This window comes from Phyllostomus discolor, chromosome 2 (assembly GCF_004126475.2).
Source record: "Phyllostomus discolor isolate MPI-MPIP mPhyDis1 chromosome 2, mPhyDis1.pri.v3, whole genome shotgun sequence".
Classification (NCBI taxonomy): domain Eukaryota; kingdom Metazoa; phylum Chordata; class Mammalia; order Chiroptera; family Phyllostomidae; genus Phyllostomus; species Phyllostomus discolor.
In genome coordinates this window covers 34,181,202-34,206,643 of record NC_040904.2, presented here as the reverse complement: position 1 = coordinate 34,206,643, position 25,442 = coordinate 34,181,202, and the positions used below count along the sequence as shown (strand labels likewise).

Below are 25,442 nucleotides of genomic sequence, written 5' to 3'. Positions count from 1 at the left end.
AGGCATCTTCATTCTAAGATTTCTCCTAGTGAAATAATCATAGAAATTCACAAAGTTTTACACGTGATGAATTAACTATGTTCACTATAGCACTATTGATAGTAATGAAGTACTGAAAACCACCCAAAAAGCTGTAATAAAATAATTGGTTGAATAAACTTCACATGATGGGAAATCCTGCAACCATTATAAATGATGATGTAAAGCTACAATTTTTTTGAACTCTCATCTGAGGTTATGTTTGTTGATTTGAGAGAGAGAGAAAGAAACATCGATTGGTTGCCTCCTATCCATACCCTAATTGGACGTCAAACCCACAACCTTTTGGTGTAAGGGATGATACTCTAGCCAGCTGAGCCACCTGGCCAGGGCAAGCTACATTTATTCAGATACAAAGAAGGTAACAATGTGATGACCTCCACACTGTTCAATCCAATCAGGGGTCACTTCTCATTGCTGTACTTCCTGTGGTTCCAGGACACCACATCCTCTGGCTTTTCTGCAGCCTCCATGGCCACACCTCCTCCCCCCTGCTGTGGAGGGGCACCGGGTCCTCTCTGTCTATATACACTCCTTTTGGTAAATGCAGTTGAAGTCACATGGCTTTATGAATATACATGTGTGGACAATTCTAAAATTTGTATCTCCAACCAAGCCTTCTCTCTCAAACTCCAGATCCCCTTATCCAACTGCCTGCTTAACATTGCCACTTGAATATTTAATAGATGTTTCAACAGGTTTAAAATTGAACTCCTAATCTTTCCCCACAAACTGGCTCTACCCACAGACTTTCCAGTCTCAGCTAATGACAACTGCATTCTCCTAATTGCTCAAGCCAAAAGCCTGCTAGTCATCTTTGATGCCTCACTTTTTCTCACACCCTACACCTATGTTATCAGTAAAACCTGTTGGCTCTACCCTCCTCTCCACCCCACCAGCCGCCATCATCTGTCACCTAGATCACTGTGGTAACTCCTAACTGCTGTCCCCGTTCCAACTCTTGCCCTGCACTGTCTTTTCTCAACACAGCAGCCGTATTTTAATATGTAAGTCAGGTCCTTGTCACTCCCCTGCTCCCGGGTCTGTAGTATGCCCGGTTTCACTCCGTGGGGAAGCCCACGTCCGTCAGGCCTTTCCCTCCGCTTCTGTTTCCAGTGTAGCACAAGCCTCTCTGATATTCTTTAAACCCACCAGGCATGCGAACACAGGGCTTTAGTTAGGCTCAGTCTGAATTTCAGCTCTATTACTAGTGTGTCTCCAAACTTAGTTTCCCGTCTGCAAAATGGGAATCATGTACCATCTACCTCACAGGATTAAGGTGGGAGTACTTTTTAACCTTAAAACCTTCTGTAAGTACAGGGTTTTTATAATTTTCAAATATGACCTCTAAAACTTGTCTTGCTTTCCTTGAGAATTTTTTATTTCTAGTCCCATGTTTATATATGATCAATTCAGACAAGTTCTAATATGTGGATTCTTTTACGCCAGGCACTCTGGGGATTTGAGAGTAGCCAAGTCATGTTCTTTCAAAGAATTTATATGCTAGAAGTGAGACTGTTAGAAACAAACAAAAAAAATGCATAAAGTATCAAAGGTGCTCTGATAAAAATATAGTATATATGAATTACAGAATGTTCAAATCTCCTAGGAGTGACAGGGAGAAGTGGGAGACTGAAAAAGGGGGAGCAGTAAAAAGTAAAAATAAAAGTGACTTTGTATTGAATTCTACAAGATGGTAGGTAGGGTTAGGTAGACGGGTAGGCAAAATTCAAAGCCTCCCTAATTACTCCTATCCCATACATTTAAAGCACACCTGATATTTATCAAAATTTTAATTAATTCTTTTAAGGGTGATTATTCATCACTGATCTCACCCACCAAATTTAAATCTTCCCAGAGAGGCTCCATGTCATTTGTATTTACTTCGTGTTCCTTAGAGTTCAGCATAGTTCCTGGACAGATGGACAAGAGGAAGGAAGGAAGGAAGGAAGGAGGGAGGGAGGGAGGGAGGGATGGAAGGAAGGAAAAGTGAATATAGGAAGATCAAGTCATGGTGAAGAGCACAGGTCTGGGAATCTAATGGTTCTGGTTGGAATTCCAGGTCTACTGCTTACCAGCTGTATGACCTTGAACAACTTACTTAACCTCTCTGTGCTTCAGTTCCCTTACCTATAAAATGAAGATAATAACAGTTACGTTTTTATAAGGTTGTTGAGGATTTACTGAAATAGTTCCTGGAAGGGGCTTTGCACATTTTCTGGGACATGTTGTGAATGCTAATTCTATCCCCCAGGGTTCTCACATCCTTAGGCCAATTACAAGGACAGTCAGATAAAAGTTACGGCTTTCCCTCTGTCCACCAGTTAAGTCTTTCAAGTATCATAGCAAGTTAGGGCCTTTTGTTTTGCTTTGTTTTGTTTTGTTTTGTTTTGCAACATGTGTTTCTTATATAGATATAAACATACACATGTGCACACACACAGAGTTTTAAGAAGTGAGCACTAGAAACAATGCCTGCAGCAAACTGCTTTATCTGCGTTACTCAATTTGGAGGACACTTGTATTTCAGGCTTGTGCTTGGCTATCTTTCTGACCCAAGTGAGGACATTCAGGATCCAGTGAGTGACAAATTCTTCAAGGAGATATGGGTTTCAACAGCAGCTCGAAACGCTACAATTTATGACAAGGTAAGTCTCACATATGCCTGCCCTTTTTTTCATTGAATATCGTCACCAAAGCACATCATTATTTCTGCATATTATTGTAATCAGTATATCCTTAATGAGTGTAAAAAACAACATACAAGGTCTGTCCAGAAGGTATCCAGCCATGTACTATGAGAACTAGAGGCATTTACTGAAGAAGGTACAAGATACAAGAAACATTGTACATGGGACAATGACACCTCAATCCCCTTCAAAGTAGGCACCTTGGGACCTCACATAGTTCTAATTGCCATCAGCTGCACCATTGTATTTTCCTGAATCTCATCAATGGTCTGAAATCTCTTCCCTTTCAAAGGTGATTCTAGTTTTGGGAAAAGCCAGAAGTCACAGGGTGCCAAATAGTGGGGCTGAGTCACCTGGGTGATTTGGTGTTTCACCAAAAAGTTCTGGACGAGAACAGGCTCATTGTTGTGGTGAAGCTGTCAATACCAGATGCCCATAGCTGCATCCCTTTGAATCATCTGAATAGTTTCTGCAGAGGAATATTCAAGCTTAACACAAAATTTGATGCAGATTCCTTGCTTTACTCACTCAGACATTTTGAATGCAACAGCCACACAGTACACATGCTCATTCAATAGCATCTACCACTCCCACTGACTAGTATAGTGAAGTCATCATTGTTCATGCATACATATTCCAAACCACTCTCCTCGGCTGCCAGGTTACATTGATGTCATGCAAACTATTCTCATTATATTAATAATGGCTGGATTTTTTCTGGACAGACCTCATATCTCCAAGTTGTACTAAAATAGCTCTTAGTAGACATTAGAAAACAAAGTGGCAGAAAGCATCATAGATGATGGTTTAGAAGAGACTTCAGTGGCATTCTGATCTCTCATCTGATCCAGGAATCCATCAGGATCATCCTTAGCAGGTGGTTACCCAGCCTTTTTACATGTCTGGTGACAAAGAGAAAAGAGGCAGGAGAGGTCAAAATATGAATCCGACCTGGGTCCAACCCATCTCACCCAGTTGTGGGTGATGTAACTGTGTACAGTGACTTAACATTCTGAGCCTCTCACTCTTTTATAAATGAGGAAGAATATTTACTAGGGTACTTACAAGGATAAAGAATAGTCTATTACCGCTAAATGTGTTTATCTCATAGTGCATGGTAAGTGGTATCCATCCTTGTAATGAAGCTTAGTAATAATGAGACATTTTTCTTTTTTGGACAGCTCTAACTTTGGAAAGGTATTTTAAAACCCACCCCATCTGTTAGGGAGGTCAAATGCACTTCCTGGTAAGTTCTGTCCATTGATTATGAACAAGAGTTAAGGGTTGTCTCACAGTGAAACAGGTTACTTCACAAAGTAGCCAGCTTTCCATCAGAGCAAATATTCGGGCTGAGATCCATTGACTGTCAGACTGGGTACGAGTGTGTCCTTGTCCATGACTTGTGGAGTCCCTTCCAGCACGGGACTTCATCATTCCTAAGAAACATGATGACTACATAGCCTTGTTTCGTGCTGAGAGTCAGGCCATGATCAAATAGGTCATGTGCAGGGAGTCTTTGAAAACATCGTTTGTAAAATGCCATGGACATCTTGTTTGGATCCTGGATTGGGGGGATAGCAGCTCTCAAAGACATTTTAGAGTAAATCTGAGTGTGGACCCTGTCTTAAATGACATGCAATTGATTTTCTGAGGTGCAAGAATGGCATTGTGATTATATAGACACACGCCCTTGTTCTTAAGGAGCACGTGCTGAAGTATTCAGAAGTGAAGCGTTATGATGTCTGAAACTCATTTTCAACTAGCAAAATAAATATATGATTGATAACTGTAAGTCAAGGTACAGATAGGAACATTTTCCAAAATAAAAAGAGAAAATAAATTATGCAATTTTCCTCTTAAGCTAGAACCTCCATTGAAACTAAAGATTGATTATTATCCAAAAAAAATCATCAGTGAAATTCCTTACCAAGAGCTTGTACTTTATCCAGGGGTTAATAATTTGTGTGGATCAGATATGGGAATCTATCTCTGACTTTTATTTTTGGAAGGAAGCAGATCTGGCAGTTTTTTTGTAGGAAATAAGAAAAGCAACTCTTTTGTGTTTAACCAGGTGTTCCGGTGCCTTCCCAGTGATGAAGTACACAATTTAATTCAGCTCAGAGACTTTATAACCAAGCCCATATTGGCGAAGGAAGACCCTGTCAGAGCTGAGGAAGAACTGAAAAAGATCCGTGGGTTCTTGGTGCAGTTCCCCTTTTATTTCTTGGCTGCAGAAAGCCTCCTGCCTTCTGTTGGAACCAAAGAAGCCATAGTGCCCATGGAGGTTTGGACCTAAGAGTTATCAGCTCAGAGACTTCCACCCGGAGAGTGCACCCAACACGGTGACTGTCAGGATCCCCGACTACCCAGAACAGCCCAATGCACTCTTGTACCCAACCCACGGACGCTTCTGGTTGGCTGGGAAGGGCTGCAGTCCCACTGATATAAGGACGTTGAATCTCATCGGGGCTTTCTCATTCCTCCTGCCTATCCTGTGAGAAAGGGACTGCATTTTTACTGGCAGCATCTACTCAACGACTTAAACGTGTACTCCAAAGTGCCTTTTCTTCACTAACAAGAATGGACCTCTAACTGTGATCTAGGTTGCCAGAAGTTGTCTGAACCTCCTTGTTCTTCTCGGACCTTCATTTACGCAGCTAATGTCTGCTGGGCCTGCCCTCATTTCGTAGTCCAGGCACTGTTTGAGATCTTGCTTGTTGTTGGAAGATACGGTGATGCTGCTGCAAGGTTCTTCCAGGTTACGTGGAATGCCCTTGCCCATCTGGTCCTGAAGTGGCAGTGTGCACTCCAGCAAGGGCGTGGTCATTATTCCTTTTCAGTGACTGGCAGACAGTAAAGACTTTAGTCTCCACAGCAGTCCGCACTAGGCAGTCTGGTAACATCGATGCTATATAATGTATAGCCTGACACCACAGAGCAGCAGGAAGGAATTAAATTCAGTTATTGAGGCAGCAATTTCACTTTGCCTCCAAAGGCACTGACAAGATGTGTCCCCCTGATAGGGCCCATCTGATCAAATTTGGAAACCTGCATAGGATATCCGATTACACAGCAACTGATAAAATGCAAACACGAGCACGCAGCCTTCAGAAACCTTGGGGGGGGGGGGGAGGGTGTGGGGGAGGGGGTGTTATCTGATCCAGATAAGAAAAGAAGATTCCTCAGAGTCCTATAAAATTCCCTATCATTCTCAGCTGCTGGATTGATGGAAATTTGAGTTTTTATATTTCAAAATGAAGCCAGTGAAGGCAGTTTGTCTTTCAAGAGAATCAGAGGTTTCCTAACTCGTGTCGCAGTTAACAAGCCTGAGCCTGACCTTTTTTGACATTCAGCTCCCTAGCTGTGTTATCTTCTTAAAGAAAAATTAATTGATTGCAAAGTATGTGCTACTTCGCTTGCTTTATTAAATATACATTAACATTCCACCTGCAGGATAGAGGTGAGGATATTCATTTATTCATATTGTTGTAATCTGTGAATTGTTCTAGAAACCATTTTTTTTTCTTTTTGGGCAAGAGTAACCTTTGGTATACCGTAGCTCTAATTTTACTGAGCAGAGCTGTTCTTAGAGCCGCAGGAGCTAATGTGGGCTCCCAAAAGGCCTGTGTCCATAAAACACGGGGTAGGTGCACTGCTTACATGTCTCTGTGTTGCCGGGACAGGCTCTCCTGTGGGCTGTTCTTCAAAGGAGAGAGGACCCACCCCCTTGTTTGTGTGGAGCTCACAGTCCAGTGGGGAGGGCTAAACAGGGGCCCAGAGTCAGTGACCTGGGTCAGTAGGAGAGAGACAGCGTCACACCCAGGAAAGGCTTTCACGCTTAGAGAACTTTTCACAAATGGAGTGAGACTATGTAACCCACAGTGGAAGTGAGTCGCCTTTTACGAATGAGTAACTTTATTCTCAGATTGCTAATCAGGGAAACAAGAATTCACTCTCCAGCAGTTGTAAATAGAACATTTGCTATTTATGAAGTTTAGATTGGCATTTAAAGTGTTGAGTGTATGTGGAATACTTAAGGATTTCTTATAGTTCATTTTTAACCATTTTTTAAACTGAAGAACAGTCAACAGACTGGCTCTGGATTTTGTGTACACCCGTGACAAAAGATAAGAGCCTAAAAGGACCCTTGCCCTTTTAAAAAAATTACTTAATTCAACCTTCCTCCATTTTATAGATGAGGAAACTGAGGCCCAGAGTGGTCAAAGGACTCAATTAAATGTACCCAACTTTGGTGAACCTGGGACTAGTGAAATTCCCACAGTCCATTATTGGCCTCTCCTTTCGCTTTATCATGGATTTCAGACAGGACATCTCTAAGCCGTTTTGAAGCCCTGTGATATTATGTATTTAGGTGCTGGTCTGTCTCCCCTGCTAGAACATAAGCACTCCAGGACGGACAGTTTCCTTGTGTTGTTCATAGTGTATCCCCAGAGCTTGGAACCGTGCTTAGCATACATGAGGTGCTCCATAAATGTTTGCTGGGTGAAGAAAGGAGGTGGAGGAGAGAGCTAATGAAATGAGGAACTTACAGTCTCAGACAAGAAATCTAACTGTGGGCTTCTATGGCAAGTTTTTCTCCTATGTCTTCTCAAAGGCAAAAGGCTCATCTGCAAAGATGAGGGGATACAAGATCTGCTTGGATGGGGTTTATGGGAAAGCCAGTGCAATAATTCCGTTTTGTAGTAGCAGTTTACACTGTGCAGCATTCTGCCAAAATTGTATGAGATATGGACGTGAAATGTATCGCGTGGCCTAATCACCCTTCCTTCTCTGACACCATGACTACCAATAGAAGCTCAGATAATTTAACCTTGCAATGTCTGGCATAAACTTAAAAATGCAAATGACCCAAAGCCTTGAAAAACTATTATGAATCAGCTCAACGTTTCAAATTGACTGTAATCTTTCTGAACACATTTAATGCTGTACCTGACACTCTGATCATCGGCAATAATTTTTGTTTTCAAGAAGGAAAATTCTATGATCTTAAGAAATGAAGGATAAGAAATGGTCATAGCCTATTAAAGATATTCAGATTGTCCAAGCTTAGGCGTTGGAAGGATGTTCAACACAGCAGGTCTGGGCAGGCATTTGCTCTGTATCAAGTGTCTACTCAGTGACTCACCCTCCAGAGGGATGTTCTGAATTCTCAGCCACAATGCATCACAGAGAGGGCCAGGGGGCTGGTCGTTAGGTGATTGGGTGGGTTGTTGTGAAACAAAATATTGGCCTTATTTCCACCTTTGGAAGAAAATTTTATCTGTAGTCAAAAATGAGCAGTTAATCTCATATGTAATAACTTGGGAAACTGTAATATGTGGTGAGTGAACGGCCTCTCCAGATGAAAACAGTGGGCCCAGAAGTCGCTGCCGCTGGAAGACTGCCGGCAGAGCAGAGAGTACGCACTGCGTGTCACGAAGAACTGGGTCTCTCTGAATCTCATTCCTCATTCCCTCAGCCTTTGTCTACAACCACAGTGCCTCCGAGTTGCCATTTTAGAGGACGACAAAAAGTCTCCTGGAAAGAAACAGAATTAGGCCTCTACAGTGAATCTTTAATTTCACGTATAAGTGACTGACACAATGTTATTTGTTAACAGAGAGAATCATTCTTTGTTGACGTCCCTGGTCTGATACGCCACTTGAGTATATTGAGGTGCCTGTCACCCTGTGTAGCAGAGCTGAAGAGGACCCTCTGTGACTTTTCTTCCCTCTTATTCTCTCTCGTATAAAGTGAGCAAATGCTAAAGATTTTAAGAATGCTTTGGAATATATTTTCATTTCCTTGAAGGTCCTCTGAGGCCAATTATTATTGGCAGTTTAGAGGTATAAAATGGATGTTACCAGGCATAGGCCTTGCAAAATTCTTGAATCTAGAAATTCACTGGAAAAGGAGTTTATCAGCATCTATCAAAAAGTTGCAGGTGAAGAATCAATGGATTTGCATTGTTTGGGGATGGGGGGCAGGTACCATAATATGATTCCTAATGGCATTTAATTCATATGTGAGATATTTCTGGCTTTGACTTGAGACTGGAAGAATTCATTAAAGGGACCAAAAATTTTATGGCTTAATTTCTTTTAATTTTCTTTTATACCATTTTAACTTCTAACTTAAAAACAAAAAGTAATCAGACATAGGATAAATGAAAACTCACAATAATAATTTTAAGTTCTAAAGTCAGACTGGGTGGCAATCCAACCCAAATGCAGGCTTCCTTACCCTTTCCAGTTCCCAAATAGCTACAATTGTTTCCTTTATTCTAGATAAATGCTTTTAGGTGAATTTCGTCTCAGTTTACTTTGATGCTGGGGAACATAACATCATGCCCTCTAAACGTAGACTCCACTTGGATTCTTCCCATAAAGTGATCTGGACCAAAGGCACTGACATTGTCATCAGCCATTCTAAAGAATTCAGACCAGCGCACTGAGGTTGGAGCACACGTCTCTCTCACACAAAAACCAGTACTTGGTGATAAGCATCCATTCAGAGTATTCAGACATGGGCAGAACTCGAGCTCCTAGCCTCACCGTTACAGTAGGGTTTGGCAAACCAAGGCTGGGCTCCCTTATTTGAACACAGCCATGCCTGTTCACTTACCTGTCTTCACGTAAATGAGTCCACAAATCGTCTCCCTAGAGGATGGGTCACTAAGCTTTTTTAAAAGATGGTAAGGTATAGCAAAGAATGTCCAGACAGAGTACCTCGACCAAACAGATTTGAGTGAGTTTTAATCCCTTCCATAAACAACGTTTTCAAGCCTCTGTATCTCAGAGCCCAACATTCTGCAATAGATTTATTCTAAGAACAGGGTGAAGTCCTTTCAGGAATGAAAATCACGTTTTTTTGGTTCTGGAAAGAGATGTTGCCAGCTAAAGCAGGCTCTCCCAGCTGTGCACTCAGAGGCCAGCATGGTTGATGGTGTTTACATCTAACGTGTTACATAAAGGCGGGTGGAGAGGTGTAAGAGTTTTTTTCAGAATGAGAACTGTGAACTTAAGACACTCAGTTCCCCTGAATTTTTCCTCTGTGAAGCACTGGAAACAATAAATATATCTATTCTCTGCTTCACAATCAATACTTTCTATGCTGGGTCCCTTAACTGCTTTTTTTTTAAAATGTAAATAATCATTCATCAATTAAAAGTATGAAATCAGCAGCGACCCTCTGTTTGAAAGCAAGAGTCCTCATTGTGCACGTGGGGTTCTCAGAGCCAGCGTGCTGTCTGCCTGAGCTAGAGACAGGAATGTGTGCCCGCGGAGCCCTTCCCCCATGCTACCGAGGCTGACTCCAGAGTTGCCACGCGGCCCCTCCTGCTCCCAGTGCGCTCATCCATGACGGGTGAGATGCAGCTGGTTTCTTCTCAAAGACCAACATGCAGTTCGAATGTCACAGCATGAGCGAGGTCCAGCAGGGATGCTGGGGTGCACCAGTGAACCAGTTGGAGCAGTGCCCCACCTTCGTGGTGCTCACACTGTAGTCAGTGGAGAGAGCAAAGTGCCCTCTATTCTCACGACAGCAGAGAGCCTGAAATGAGGGGTATTTGGGGGAACGCTGCCCAGCCATCAGGAAAGATGAAATACCGCCATTTGCAACAACAGGGATGGATCTTGAGACTACCATGCTAAGTGAAATAAGTCAGATGAAAAAAGTCAAGAACCATATCATTTCACTCATATGTGGGATATAAAACTGAAAGCAGCCAATGAACAAATAAGACAGACAAAACTCACAGACTCCGGCAACAGTATGGTGACTACGAGGGGGGAAAGTGGTAGGGGGCGTGTAGTAAAGGGTAAAGGGGGTCAAATATGGGATCTGGCAGAAGAAACCCCTGCTTCGGTATGGTTGGTGGGGTAATAATGGGGGTGTAATAATTTATAGTTTGAATTTGAACATTTCGTCTAAAATGTCACATGGTGTGCTTGGGTGTGATAGTATTATGTTACTGAATCACATGCTTATGATTTTGTAATAAAAAGGTGAGTTATTGTGCAGGACCCTATACATGGTGACAGAATGAGATTTTACTTCGGGCGGTGAGCACACCATGGTGTGTCATAGAATTTTACACTTGAGACCCATGTGATATTATTAACCAGGGTCACCCAATAAATTTAATACACTTTTTAAAAAGAGGCATTTGGATACAAGTGTTGAATTTTACCAAGCTGAGAACAACCAAAACTAGAATAAGATAAATGCTGGTCTCTGAGGACACGAGAGGAGGAACTAGGGGACAACAATGTCACCACAACTACCGATACCAATGACAATAGCTAACGTTAGGGGCTTCATTGGTCAGGGCCCCTTCCCAGGCAATCCCTCTCTCCAAAGCAAACTGAGGTGGTTAGTCACCCGAAAAGCAGGTCAGCACACCTGCAGACGGCCACCTATGGCTTCCTTCTCTCAGGAGAAGCTAAAGCTCTTTTTCCAGGGGTCACGCCTGTCTCCTCTATAGCTTCCATCTTCAGCAATCAGTGTGACATTGACATAACCCCTTCGATAGCTGGTATTTTGTTATTTCCTCCAGAAAAGTAGTGTGGTGGGTCGGGGGCTGACAGAGGTGGAACAGGGTAGGGTTCTACGGAAGGAGCTCAGACATTTTGAAGTACAAAAATTCCTGGCTGGGAGTGAAACAAAGACCTCTTTCTATTGAGTTGGAAGCAGCTAAAAAGCTGGAACATACTAGGTAATTAAAAAATATTTTTTTCATAACTCATCTTGTCTTATTAGAATTAACAATTCTGGTTAGAAATCCAAGTAAGAAAGCCAGCATGAACCAGAAAGTTCTCTTGCTGCTACTCATGATTGACAGGTTTAGACCAGTACAACTTCTCTAATTCTCTCTGAGCCTAACTTACCAAAACCCCTCCAACCATGCGGAGGGACCCAGAGCATCTTCTGGACCTGGCTCCACCTGCTCTCTGTCCAGCCTCGTTCTGACTATATTGCCTCCACATTGGTGCTTAGGACTGGTCCTTAGTTAACGCCTCTGCTGTCCACCAGCCCACCGCAACCCAGATTTCTGGAACTCCAGCTTGGAACCTGAACCCTAGAACCGGGCTGATTTGGGATGGAATTCAGATGTATGGGCGAGTCTAATGCTGGCTTCACAAGCAGTTACAGATGGTTAAAGTGCCAACCCAGACCTGGCCCCAAGCTTTGTCCAAATTGCTGTGTCCCCAGTCAGCTCTATTAGGGAGCCCCTGGGCTGCCTGGGTGGCTCTGGCAGCTTTTCCCCTCCTTCTTTAAGCCAGGAGGCTCTGTCAGCGCTGAGGGGCACCCCAGGGTTATTCTACAAGGCTGACAAGTGAGAATTCATGCAGCCCAAAAGCCAGCTGGCTGCGTAAACAGAGGACTTCTGGTGGAGAAAGAGAAAACTGACAGGTGTTCTTCCCTGAAGTCCTCCGTCTTTCTGGGAGGGAGCGTGTGAAAAAAGGAAGATATTTTCAGAGTGGCTGCATGAGGTAGAATTAATTATATAAATTAAAATCAGAACACACTTCTTCAATTCCCATCCTACATAAATCCGTGCGGAAATTTTTATTTTGATTCTTAAATGGTCCAACTATTAATTTTAGATACAGGATATGCTCAGGTTCCTGCAGAAAATGTGACTTTTTATTGTCTACACAGAGTAAGTGTGAAGAGGAAGAACTGATAGTCCATAGATTAAGGTACTCTCAGCTTCTCCTTCAATGAGCCCTATGCAATAGCCATCAATATCAGTAACCTATTGTCACAATAATGCCGCTTGACGGCTTCAAAATCCAGTGGCTTTAAACAGTGGTCACTCACTCCGTGTGTCTACTGGGGGTCAGCTGACCCTGGCTGAGCATGCATCCAGACCTACTTCATGTGTCTCTCCTCTTCCCCCTTGGGCCACAGGCCTGGCCACAACACTTTCTTCTCAAGGCAATGGCAGAAGCAGAGGAAGGTCCCTGAAGACAGAAATGCCCCTTACAGACTAAACTGGAACTGGCAGCTGGTCTCTCTGCCCACATACCCGTTGGTCACACACAGTAAGCCCCACGTTCCAACCCAACACCCATGCATCCAGTGGAAGAATTGCAAAGTCACGTGCAAAGGGTGTGGCTACAAGGCTACAAAAATTGGAGCCGATAACATACTGAAACATCTAACAGTATCTCACCATGTCAGTTCTGTCTGGTCTTCCCCTGAGTTTGGACCTATAGCGCTCCAAACCCATCTGTGTGTCCTTCTTTGCCTGACTGAGCTGCGCTCTTCTGGTGACGAACAAGCACGTCCAATGACTGTTCCTCCTCAGGTTCTGGCTTCCCCAGCAGAAAGATGTCTGGAACTCAGGGTTACGTGTACCACTTGGGTGAATAGAAAGGCCTGAACGATTCATGGAAAACTCATGTGCCCTGCCCCAAATAAAATAAAAGCCTTCAAATTTTCTTGCTTTGATTGAAAATTCCCTTGATTTAAGTATTCTGGAGTATGTTGCTGTGTCATTATTAAAGATTATGGTTTCGTTGAGTAGTTGGAGTATTTTCCTGCGGTAGGATATATATTTCATTTCTTTGTTTTCCCAGAGACTTCAGATAGTTCTGGCCCTGCTTCCTGACCACAGGTCACGTGCACAGGCCGACAAGGAGATGGACAGCAGGAAGGACTATTTAAAACTGGCAATTACTGCACTTGACATATTGCTTATTACTGAGTGTTTGCATTCTTCATACTTCCCCTCAAGGGTGTTAAATTTTGATTAAACCCAAGGACCTCTGACTGTCTTCCATAAATAGGGAAAACTCTAAAGTCATAGGCAATGGTTTTGTATGCAAAATGAGTTACTAACTTACCATGCTAATTATTCCTGGTGTGTATCCCCTTAAGTCCTAAGCAGTCCTTTCAGATTTGCGCTAAATCTTCCCATGGCATTCTGGGTGAGAATATTTTTCTTTAAGGTTCCACTTCCACAAATTGCATCATTTCTAAAGGAAGGCTATATACCCCTCTTCAACAGGATCTTGGGTCAGAAATATCCAGTGGAAAAATGTAAAAGGTTCTCAGGGATAAGCAGAGGTCAATGTCACTGTTTCTGAATATCGAGGGCACAATCCAGTTCTACAAAGATAACATCAGGACTCACTGTGCACCAGGCTTTGCATGCGCCATTTTAGTGAGTCCTCACAACAGCCCCAGAGGGAGCTGGCATTGCCTTCCAGGGTGCCTGCCTATGAGAACGTTGCCCAGCCAAGGCCTCCTACATGGTGCAGAGGCTGGATTTGGATTCAGATGCATATGAACCCACAATGTATTTTTAACTTCGAAACGGTCCCTTAACTATTCTCTGGAAGATGTGGAAGAACTATAATGGGCTGCCAACCTCAGACGCGTCACTGAAGTCTGCATCTGCTATATATTGTATTGACTCGACAGGAAGAAATTCCTTCAGCACTGTCTTTGGATTTTGCAATTCCATCAAAGGAAAGCCTGCATTAATTCCCCACACTTCTGTATTTCTGCACCAATGTGGTTCAAAGAGCCCCCTGTTTCCCAGGTATAAATATTGAACCCAAGGCCCAGATGCCTTCCCCCTGGGCATCTCCACATCGTTTATCCTAATTTTTCTCCCCAATATACACAATTCACATAATCACTCTTCTACACATTTTAGTTCCTGCCTTTTTCAGTAATAAATTTTTCTTTCTTAAAAAGATGACGTTCACACCAATATTCATAGCAGCATTGTTCATAATAGCAAAAACCCGGAAACAACTCAAATGTCTGTCAATGTTAAATGGACAAATAAAGTGTGCTCTACCAATATAAAGAAACACTATTCAGCAATCAGAAGGAATAAAACATTGATAAATGCCTCACCATGAACAAAACCTCAAACACGTTGTGCTGAGTGAGTGTAAGACGTCGGCTGAAGAGGAGCACCTGGTTCCATTCCTGTGGGATGCCAGCAGAGGTGACTCTGTGGGACACCAAGCAGACTGACTGGTGACTGCCTTGGACTGGGCATTGGAAGGGTGTTTTTGTTTTTGTTTTGTTTTTCTTAGTTTTTAAGGAGCTTAATTCTGGTTGGAAGGGGGTTAATTTTAAAAGAGGCAGGAGGATCTTGGGGTGATGAAAACATTCCAAAACTGCATTAGGATGATGGCTGCACAATTCAGTAAATTTAATAAAAATTATTAAATTATACATTTAAAATGAGTAAATTTTACAGTACGTACACTATATGTGAATAAAACTGTAAAGAGGAATCAATTCATGGATAACATTTTCATAATGTTTTACACAGTAGGCTGCTGAGATAAATGTATTCATCAGCAAAATGAAGATAGAAATTTCCAGCTTAAAGACAATTATCTGAATATCAAATGAGTTATTAAAATAAAGGGGCTTTAAAACTGAAAAACAGTTCATAGAAATGCAAAGATGTCTTTGACTCAGGAGTGGACAGAAATGATTTTATTCTCTCCTCTAGGTGGTGCTAAAATCTAAAAATAAGCAGCCCCCTGGTAAATGCATCAGCTTTGTAGAAAATTACCTTTCTCTATGAGGTTATGTGCCCAAAGAGGTTTTGGGAGGTTTTGATGCAACTGTCCTTGAGTCCAGAGCCTTCTCCTGAAAAAATCTTCAGATAACAGACCTCCATCTTCACTACTGGACTCCTAACCACTCCCAAATGGTCGATTGCACAAGCCATGTGCTGTGGTTGGATAGAAAACATTAATCATCCATCTCTTCCCACTAGTTTCCATGAAATACTCTCAGTGCCTGAGTACTGAGTTAGGAATTAACCAAACCATTTGTAAAAGATCTCAGAATAAACCGAAGCCTAGCAAACAGCGCCACATCAATGGAGAAACGCAGCTGCAAGCCCCCTGCCTGCTCCCACCATCGGTGACAGAAGGAACCACAGATGTGCTGTTCTGGGGTCACTTTATGTATCAGAAAGTTCATGCTCCCAAAGTTGTAAAAAGAGCTTCTGTATCATAGTCAGGTCTTCCATCTGAGTCCAGCTTCCATCTCTCTTTCTCTCCGCCTTTCCCCCCTTCTGCCTCTTTCCCTCCCTCAAAAAAAAAACAAAAAAAAAACAAAAAAACAAAGATGGGTTTATACATTGCCATTTTGCTCTTCATTTGTTGGTTTCTAAAAGAATTTGATTCAAGTAGTAGAGCCAAGAGCCCAGAGTGCAAGATGCGTGGGCCCCGCTGTGCAGCAAAGGAACACAGAGCCGTCCTCTGAGCCCCAGGCTCCCACCCGACCTACAGCTGTCCTCAGTTCCAACAGGCCGCAGGGCTGATTCTTTAAGGGACTATGAAAGTGGAAGCTTGTGCCCCATGATGTCTTGCAAGAGAAAGAATACAGAAGAAACACAGAACATGCATGCTGGAGTTGTGCAAACAGGCAACTCATTACCAAGAATCTCTCACTGGTGGAAACGCTTTCCCACAGGGGAAGCATTCGAAAAATGGCTCTTGCCTACTAGAGCCCTCTGTTGGGTGGAAACAAATCGGCTTTAAAGATACAATACCCTGAAAACTTCAAAGAGTGGTATTTAAGCAGCATGGAAATAACCTCTGAGAAATTAATGCACAATCAATTCAGGCACACAATTTACATCTGCTGTGTTACCCAGATTGGCTCTCTTCTGTAACTGGAAATCTCTGGACTTAATTCTGGGAAGGCCAGAAGGAGTTTTATGTTTTCTGGGGTGTAGCTGTGCAACCTGCCACGGCAGGGATATCTGTAACCCTTTAGGGCCACCTGAAGCTGGCGTCTGAAAAGGCGCATTTCAAATCAACACCCAACAAAATAAGTGTTCACAGGTGTAGGCCTTTAAGCCCAGCCCTCTGCCCAAAACTGCAGTCTTTCCTCTCCCAGCAGACTTGGACTTTCCTAAATTAAGTTCACTGCAAACAATGAGCTGCCCCTGCTTTGAGGATTGACGGTGAATGCCTGGAAGAGACACAGCCAAGTTCATCGCAGTGAGAGAGAGCTGGGAACCAGGCTTGTCACTGAACCACCGCGCAGCCCTCTCTCAATGGTCTCATCTGCCCAGGTGGGTATAATGCTGATTAGTGGGTTAATTATGCACAAAGCACATTTAAAGTTCCAGGTTTTGAAGTTAATTATAATGAAAGATGCTGAGAAAGAGCAGGGGAGGAGTAAGAGGGGAATGGGGAAAGGGTGATCTCAAGAAGTCGCTGGAGTTTCAAGGAAAGGGAGTTCCAAGGAAGAGGAAGTTGGTAAGGGTGTCCAGAGCCACCAGGGCAGCATTTCGTGGAGGTGGGGGGGAGGGGAAGCCCCAGTAACATGAACAAACAATAGGTGTGGGCCCAGGTGCCTTGTCTTGTGAAGGGAAAGGAAATGAGAAGGGGAATTGCCTGGTGGAGACGTTTCATAGGAGAGGGCTTTCTTTTTTTCATATTGCAAAGACTTTCTTAGGACCTCGCATGCCTCTATCCAGTGCTGAATTCACACACGCGGAAATCCAATCTTGCCTGGGACACCATCCTTCTTTGATCGGCTTCTGGTAGGATTTCAACAAATGTTTGTGGGAAGAAGCAAGGCCGCACTCTCAGAATTGCCATGTTTGAAGGCAGGAATCCTTTTCAATCATATTGAAAGATTTCACTCCTTTGTTTTTTAAGATTTTGCACTTCTTAGTTGTGTGGCCTCAGACAAGCAATGTCTCTGGACCTCAGTTTCTTCCTGAATGAAAGTATAAAAGTCATGACTCAGAGTATGCAGGTTTTATCCTGTTTTTTTATCATCATCATCATCATCATCATCATTTTAATCATCATCATTATAACCCGTATTTTACCATGTATAATGTGCACTTTTTTGCCCAAATTTCTGAGGGAAAAATAAGGGTGTGCATTATACACAGGTAGTACTACTTTATCTATATAAATGTTTTTAACTCTTTTATTTATACTGATGTATTAAAAGTGTAACTCCAGAAAGCACTAACAATGTCCACATATAAAACAATACCCTTTATAATACAAAAACAAGTATCTAATATAAATAAATAAATAATTGAATTAAAAAATTAAAACAAAAGTTTTTTTTTCCTGAAAGTTTGGGCCAAAAAACATGGGTGTGCGGCATACACAGCAGAATACGGTATTTGGCGCCCTAGGGGCAGGGGGCGGGGCAGAGGCTTCAGTACCACACACCTCAATAACTCAGAATATTTCACACGAAGGCAAAGGTTTGAAAAACAGCTCTGGTCTCCTGAAGCCCTCCCTTCAGTAGAAACAAAATAGTTTTTAAGATACAATCTCATAGAAGCTCTTTTTAAAAATAGCAAATATAATTCAAAAAAAATTCTTTAATTTTTTTTTTTTTAAAGTCAACACCAAGAATCAATCTTAGTGTAAAACTGTGGACTTGGTGTGATCCTGATGTGTCCACGTCAGGTCCTCGAGGGTGGCAGGTGTGCCCCTCTGGTGGGAGACGCTGGCACCCGGCAAGGCTGAGCACGTGTGGGGCAGAGCGTCTGCGGGGAAGCCTCTGTACCTTCCGCTCACTCTTGCTGTGAATCTAATATTGCTCTAAAAAAAGCCTCAAAAAAAAGTGTGACGGCAACGCCCTGTTTAGTTGTGCTTGTGAAAGAAAGGAACACTGCGGCCCAGCTGTGCTGGGGCAGCTGTGGCTCTGCAGGGGGCGGGGGGGGGGGCGGGGAGGCAGCCTCTGGGTGTTGTGTCAGGCAGCCGCAAGGAGGGACTGAGACGATACAAGGCCAGGACCAGGACGCTGGCAGCACCTTGTAAGATACATTCTGTTGAGCTCCTGCCCAGCTCGGATTTGTGTGGACCTCAGGGGGGGCGGGGGAGTTCCACACTTTTGCTTCTGTGCCAGGCAGTGCCCAGGACTCTTGCACATGTCCATGATGAGGTGAACTGTGAGGTTTCTTAGAAACACCCTAAAGTGAAACAGTAGCAATCCTGTAGACTAGGCTGTGGATGGCATTGAGGCAGGGATGCTAAGAGGTTCCTGATCTGCTTGAGAATCAGGCAGGCCTGGTTTGAAATCTGAGCCTCCCCAGTTGGCTCCATGACCTTGAACAAGTTACTTAATTCCTGACCCTCAGCTCCTCATCTGTCAAATGGGCAGAATAATAGGGCCCGCTCAGAGGGCTGATGTGAGGCTCTGGGGTGATAATGTGTACGAAAAACTTTACAGTGTTTGCTGCACAGTGGCTTTTTTATATTATTATTCAGTGAATCTAACTCTTACTACCTCTGCTTTTGTCCTTCAAGAAAAAAAATTTCTAAATGTTACTTCCAAATTCTGAAGTTTCATCAGCTTTTAGGGAGAGTAAAGATTTCCTTCCTGTTCTCACAAAGCTTGACGATTACAGGGGTAAGGGGTTAGTGATAAATTTGTTTTTCTTCTTTCTAAAGGTCAGAGCGTAAATTCATGTTTCTCTTCTGGTTTCTCTCTGACTCATCTTTGTGCCTAAAGCAAATTATGTATTTCCGGTCTTATTTTCTTTATCTGACAAATGGGCTTTGCTTAATCATTTCTCTCCCTGTCTTTCAGCAACAACTTACTGTTTTGGGACACTCTATAAACTGGGTTCCAATATTTTACCTCCAGTTTCCTCTTGTACAAGGTGATTTAGATTGCTTTCCAGCAGTAAGAAATAGGGGCAATATTTCTCCGGGGTGTCACTGGAGAAAAATACCACAGGACAGTGGTTCTCAATTCAGGGGAGATTTTGCTTCCCAGGGGACGTGTGGCAATTGGAATTGTTTCTGGTTGCCACCGCTGGGAGGAGGGGATGCCGTGGCCTCTAGCAGGTGGGGGGCCAGGGATGCTGCTAAACATCCCACGGAGCCCAGAACCGCTGCCCACAGCAAAGGACCACCGGGCCCAGAATGCCACCTGTGCTGAGGCTGAGAATCCCTGCCGTGAAGGGTCTCCGTATTTTAACTTCCTCCTTTAGTTTTTCTTCTTCCTTATTTTCTTTGCATTTGTGCCCTTGGCCTCAGTTCTGTCCCTCTCCTGCTAGTCAAACCTCCCTCCCCTCTCCTTCCTATCTATCTATCTATCTATCTACCTACCTACCTATCTTCTATCTTTTACTCCTTCCCCCTCTGACCACTAAGTCTTTTTTCATCCTGTCTTCTGCTCTATCAGTGTTTACTGTTTCATGATCCTCCAAGCTCCTGATCCTTGGAAAATACTCATGAAGTTTCTATTCCGACTCTGTCACTAGTTAACCGTGTGCCCTTCGGTGAGTCATTTTATCTCTCTGGGCTTCCGCTTCCTTTTTGTAAATGGGCGCAGGGCGGAGTGATCTCTAAGGCTTGAATCCATGATTGACAACTGTCCTGGCAATTCAAATGCCTAGCAAGCTTACAAGAAAACTTCAGTGTGAGAGAAGGACCCTATTAAAAAAAACAACATCAATTTACTGGTATCTAATTAGACAGAAAAAGATATTTATGCCATTATATAAATACCTGGAAATCCAATCCTGCCAAGGTAATCATGAGTAAAATAAGATCTGTATGTAGGTGGCTAATTTTCAAAGAAATCTATTGGAAAATTAATGTGCTAAAATGTATTCATTGTAGCATTATTTGCGATAATAAAAAGTTGGAAACAAACAGCCAACAATTGGGAATTGAGACAAAAATTATATTTATACAGTGAAATATAATGCAGCTGTTTAAAAATATAATTATGATGTTTTAACAGCATGAACAATATATATTTTTAAAGATTTTATATGTTTATTTTTAAAGAGAGGGGAAGGGAGTGAGAAAGAGAGGAAGAGAAACATCAAAGTTTGAGAGAAACATCAATAGGTTGCCTCTCACCCCCAGTTGGGGGTCTGGTTTGCCACTCAGGCATGTGCCGTGACTGGGAATCGAACCAGCGACTTTTCTGTTTGCAGAACGATGCCCAATTTACTGAGCCATACCAATCAACGCACAACATGGAAATATTTAAATGCAGATAACAAAAGTGTAGATACTTTATACTTACATTTAGTAAAAGCAAGTACCATTTTCTAGAGTGGACATTTTTTCGTCTTTTTTAAAATAATTTTGTTATTGTTGTTCAAGTACAGTTGTCTCCATTCTCCCCCCACCACGACCCCCTGCCCTCCCCATCCCTGCCTCCTACCCTCGAACCTACATAAAAATTTTTTAATTAAATCATTTTTGAAATTAAATATTTTAAATTATTCTTTCATTACTTTCAAGGTAATATATGCTTACTGTAATTAATTTCAAAAACTCAGACAAGGAAAAGGGAAAAAATGTTGCATAATCGACCACCAGAGTGAACCCCTGGGCTATCTTTCCAGTGGTTTCTGTTTTCTGTGACCCCACTAAGTAGCAGTGGGGTTGCACTGTTCTTGTGACCTGCGTTTTCTTTCCTCGTCATTAAACAGTCTTCCACAAGACCATTTGTTGCAGTTGCATAGTGTTCCTTTGTATCTGTACTAGATCTAATTGGTGTAGGGGAGGAGTACATAAACTTCCAAAAAAAAAGAGCATGCCAGTTCCCAGTCAGGGACCTAGTGGATTGAATTATTGATGTTTCTTTGGTCAGCGTAGGGCTTGTTAGGTCCTACCATGAAATCATAAATGCCCACCCCGCTCTGTCTGGTAGCAACGAGGGTGGGCGCTACCTGTGTCCTAAACCTCTTCTCCCAGGCGGGGGTGGGGAGGGGGACTCGGGGCTTTGTTTGTCGCCAGGTTCTCTCCACACGGGCTAAGTCTGAGACGCTCTTCCCTCTGTGATTCACTGCCAAGTCTGCATCTGCTTTCCTGTCTGGGGATGCTATGACATCAGATTTACCTGGTTGAAGAAAAAAATGCTTACCAGCTCATGTCTTCCCCGGAGCCCTCTGAGAATGCTCCAAGGTTCAGGATCAACCGGCGCCCCCCAGAGGCCCAAAATGATATTGCTCCGGCCGAGGCCCTCCTGCCTGAACCAGTTTTCAAAGGACACGAAACTTTCCTTTTCCTGGTGTCCCCTCTCTCTGGGTCCACGTCCCTCCCATTCAGGTCCCCCTTCCTGACCCCTCCCAGCAGGCACAAAGTGCCTGACGAAGTGATGTTCCCATGTGCTTTAGGGATTCGCCGTGCGGGCATTGTAAAGAGTGGGGCAATGCTTAATCCAAAGCCGTGACTCGGTAACCTCAGGTGTGGGGCCTCAGGTGTGTCAGAGCGGCTGTTTGACCCGGAAGCCTTTCCGAGGCTTTCACCACAGGCCGCACCCACCTTAGAAACCAAAATCCATGGAGCCCCACAATGTGCCGGGCGTGGTGCCAAGTGCTTTCCGTGTATTTCCACATTCATTCCTTATGATCCCATGTACTGACTCTAATTGGTGTCTGCCCTGCCACCCTTGTTTCTTCGCAGTCGCCTCCCCTGAGTCACGGAGGTGAGCCACGAGTGCCCCAGAGCAGTGGTTCTCAAAGCTCGGTCCCGGGCCAGGATGGCAGCATCTCCTGGGGATTTGCTAGAAATGCCATTTCTGGGGCCCCACTCTAGACCTGAAGTAGAAGATTCTGAGGGTGAGGCCCACAGTCTGTTTTTTTTAACAAGTCTTCCAGATGATTCAGATGTGTTAAAGCTTGAGGACCACAGAGCTAGATAGGATGTGTCACGGACATAAATCCTTGGCTCCGCCCTCAATATCCGATTAGTTGCTAAGCTCTGTGAATTCTGCTCTTGTCATCAGGTCTGCCTTCAACTTTATCTGTCCAGGTCCTAGGTGAGTCCCTGTTAAGGCCCAGCTGCACTGTGGCTGCAGCCTCCAGCAACCTCCTCCCCTCCCATCCCTCATTTCCATTCAGTCCTTGTCACCTCCGGATACCTCCTGATACCCGAGCAGAATTTCTCTGCTCTGATGATGTCATACAGCTATTGGAATAAAATCCCCACTCCTTAGCTTGATATTCAAGATCCTCCAAAGTATGCGTATGCCTCTAGCTTTCATTTTTAATCTCATTGCCTCCTTGTCCCTCTCTTTCTGCATTCTATCACCAAGTCACACAAAACTATTCACTGCTTGCTCCAGATTCATCCTTTCTCTTCTCGGTGCCTTTGCTTATGCTGTTCCCTGTGCCTGGAATTACCTCCCCCTCAGTCCCACACATCTGTTAAGGTCCAGCTCAAATGTCATCTCCTTTGCCAAGTCTTCTATCGTTCTTCTAACAACTGCTGTCCCTTTCTAGAACTTGCATAGAGTATATCTTTATTTCTCTTACAAAGTTGACTAAATCACACTATGTGCTTACTTCTGAACATTTTAATCTCCCTACGAAGTAGTAAGGGGACAGAGCTGTGCCTCTTTTCATCTTTGCATCTCCTACAACACCCAGCATAGTGGCAGAGCCTAATAGATGGTTGTCAAATGAATGAATGAATGAATGAATGAATATTGAATTTGTGTAAGTAAAATTGAAAGATTCTCCCATCCCTTATTTTTCTAAAGATGTCCCCCAAAATCAATGATATTATTATGTTGTTTTCCTAACAAAATAGTATCCGTTTTAACTCCTCTCAAAACGGGCCAGCTGGACAGCACAGATTTGTTACACACAGTTACGAGGGATGGCAGTGTAGGCAGAACGAGATCCTCCCCACGGTATCTGTGGTTTGGTTATCAACGTGGGAGGAAACAATTAGAGATTTTGTTGCTATCCTTCACCTTGAACAACCCTAACAGACAACCAAGCCCTAGCAAATCCACTCGCTAAGCAATGTGAGAATAAAGCAGAAATAACTCTCGAAGAAGCAACTGCCAGAACCTTCGAAGTCCCCGGTTGCAGTGCTGGCCTGGCTGGATTCCAAAGTTGGGAAAAAGAACTTCTGCTGAAACAGAGTAAGTTATGCAGGTATTGCCATACTCAGCTCCACCTTGAGGTTCCCACTCATTGAAGACCTTCCTCTGCATGGGCTAAGAAAATGACCTAGGTAACCCCTCAGGCCCTGAGCCATGGAGCACCAACAACAATGTGTGAGGCACTGAACAGGAACCAGAACAGAAAAGATAACCCTGGTTCCTGGGTTTACCTTTCTGTGGGACAGTCTGTCGCTGCAGAGAAACAGGAGTATCTGATGTTTCATGAGCAGTCTAGATTTTGACAGGCTTTTAATTTTCCTGAAAATTCAAGTGTTGGAAAGACATGCCATCTCCTCTTTTATAGGCCCTGGGTTTCTAGCTCCATGGGGAACTGGACTTGCCTCTTCTCTCTGCTCAACAGTGATCTTTCCTTGGTGAAGACTGTAATCATTCCAAGCCTTACTTCAAGAGGGCAGTGGGCCCTTTCTCCTCAGCCTCCCCTCCACCTGGGCAGGAGGAAGATAGGGAACTGGCCCGGCCTCCCAGAGCTGTGCCAGGCCCTCACGGCTCCATCTGGAGGGAAGGGGACCCTCCTACTTCCTCCTCCCTAAACAAGTGACCCCTTGGCCATAAACGCCATTTCGAGCCTCAGCCCTGGCATTTTTCTATCCTGTGCTGTGGCTTCAAGTGATGCGCCTCTGGGTGAAAGGCCACTGTCCTTGCTTTGTTTTCTGTGCACGAAGCTTCTCATAAGAAGCAGGCACATTTCTTAGGTCCATGTTCATTGTGTGTCTATGTGTAAAAAGTCTTCTTCTGCCTGTTGTCAGGTGTTTGGGCACCTGTTCTGGGTAGAACGCTCAGGAGTCTTCCCTGTGTCTCCAGGTGAATTCATAGACGGGCGGCCCATTTTGGAGCTGGTGTCACCGTGAGGCAGCCTTCTGGCAGTGACAAAAATTGCTATTGTTGAGGAATGAATATTTAATAATGTGGAAAGATGATCCTCATAACCTGAAGTATAAAATTCAGGTTATAAATATAGCATATATATATATTATTAAAATATATATACCCTCATGCAGATATGTGTTAACAGGATAGATATTAAATATTAATAGTAGTTATCTTTAGTAAATGGTTGGCTTTTTCTCTCTTCTCTTTTCCTCTCCTGGTACTTGTCTTTATTTTCCAGATTTTTTTACAATGAACAGATTTTGTTTTGGTGATAAGAAAAGGCAAGTAAAAATGTTTTCAATTTTCCCAGTAAGTTATTTTGGGAGAAAGGGGTTGCCGGGATGACCTCTAGATTAGTACCTCTAGGGGTTCAGAGATAGAGCATGATGCTCTGTTCTTAGCAACATGGGGCAGGTGAGCAGTGGCTGGCCAGACTTTGCACAAGCCCAGCTCCCGAAGCAGGTGAGGTCCTGGTTCCCACCCACCGAAGGAGTCAGGCAGGCAGCAGGCTGTCCTCAGCAGTCAGGCTGGTGTGTTTTTGCCTCAGTCAGATTCAGCAACTAAAACTATAGGCAGGAGCAGCAGGTCCTGAGGAATGGGGGTCCCTTCAAGGAGAGGACAAGAGGTCCCCTACCTTCCCTTGGTTCTCTCCGTATTTCATATTTCCATTCAAGGAGAGGACAAGAGGTCCCCTGCCTTCCCTTGATTCTCTCTGTATTTTGTATTTCAGCAAAGCTCTTAAGCACTAATGCCCCAGAGCACTATGAGCCTCTAGTAAATGCCCAGTTTCAGATGAATCACTTGTTTTCCAATGTGGGGCTGAATGGGAAGTTTGCATAATTGTGCCTAATGCTCCTTTCCAGATAAAGCAGCTTTGCATGTCATTTTCTCTGCCTCCTGACTTCACTCCGAACTGTTGAGGAA

General features: G+C 43.5%; 1 protein-coding gene across 5 annotated transcripts in view; it reads left to right on the top strand.

Annotated features, from left to right (window-relative positions):
- PLD1 (phospholipase D1) overlaps nt 1-10,480 on the top strand; it is a 182,378-nt gene extending 171,898 nt beyond the window's left edge. For all 5 annotated transcript variants that reach the window (XM_036017694.1, XM_036017693.1, XM_028504911.2 and 2 more), the window contains 2 exons: nt 2,570-2,687; nt 4,801-10,480. In XM_036017694.1, coding sequence (XP_035873587.1) covers nt 2,570-2,687; nt 4,801-5,025 — 343 coding nt within the window. In that variant the 3' untranslated portion in view covers nt 5,026-10,480. The remainder of the gene's footprint in view (nt 1-2,569; nt 2,688-4,800) is intronic.
- The last annotated feature ends 14,962 nt before the right edge of the window (nt 10,481-25,442 follow it).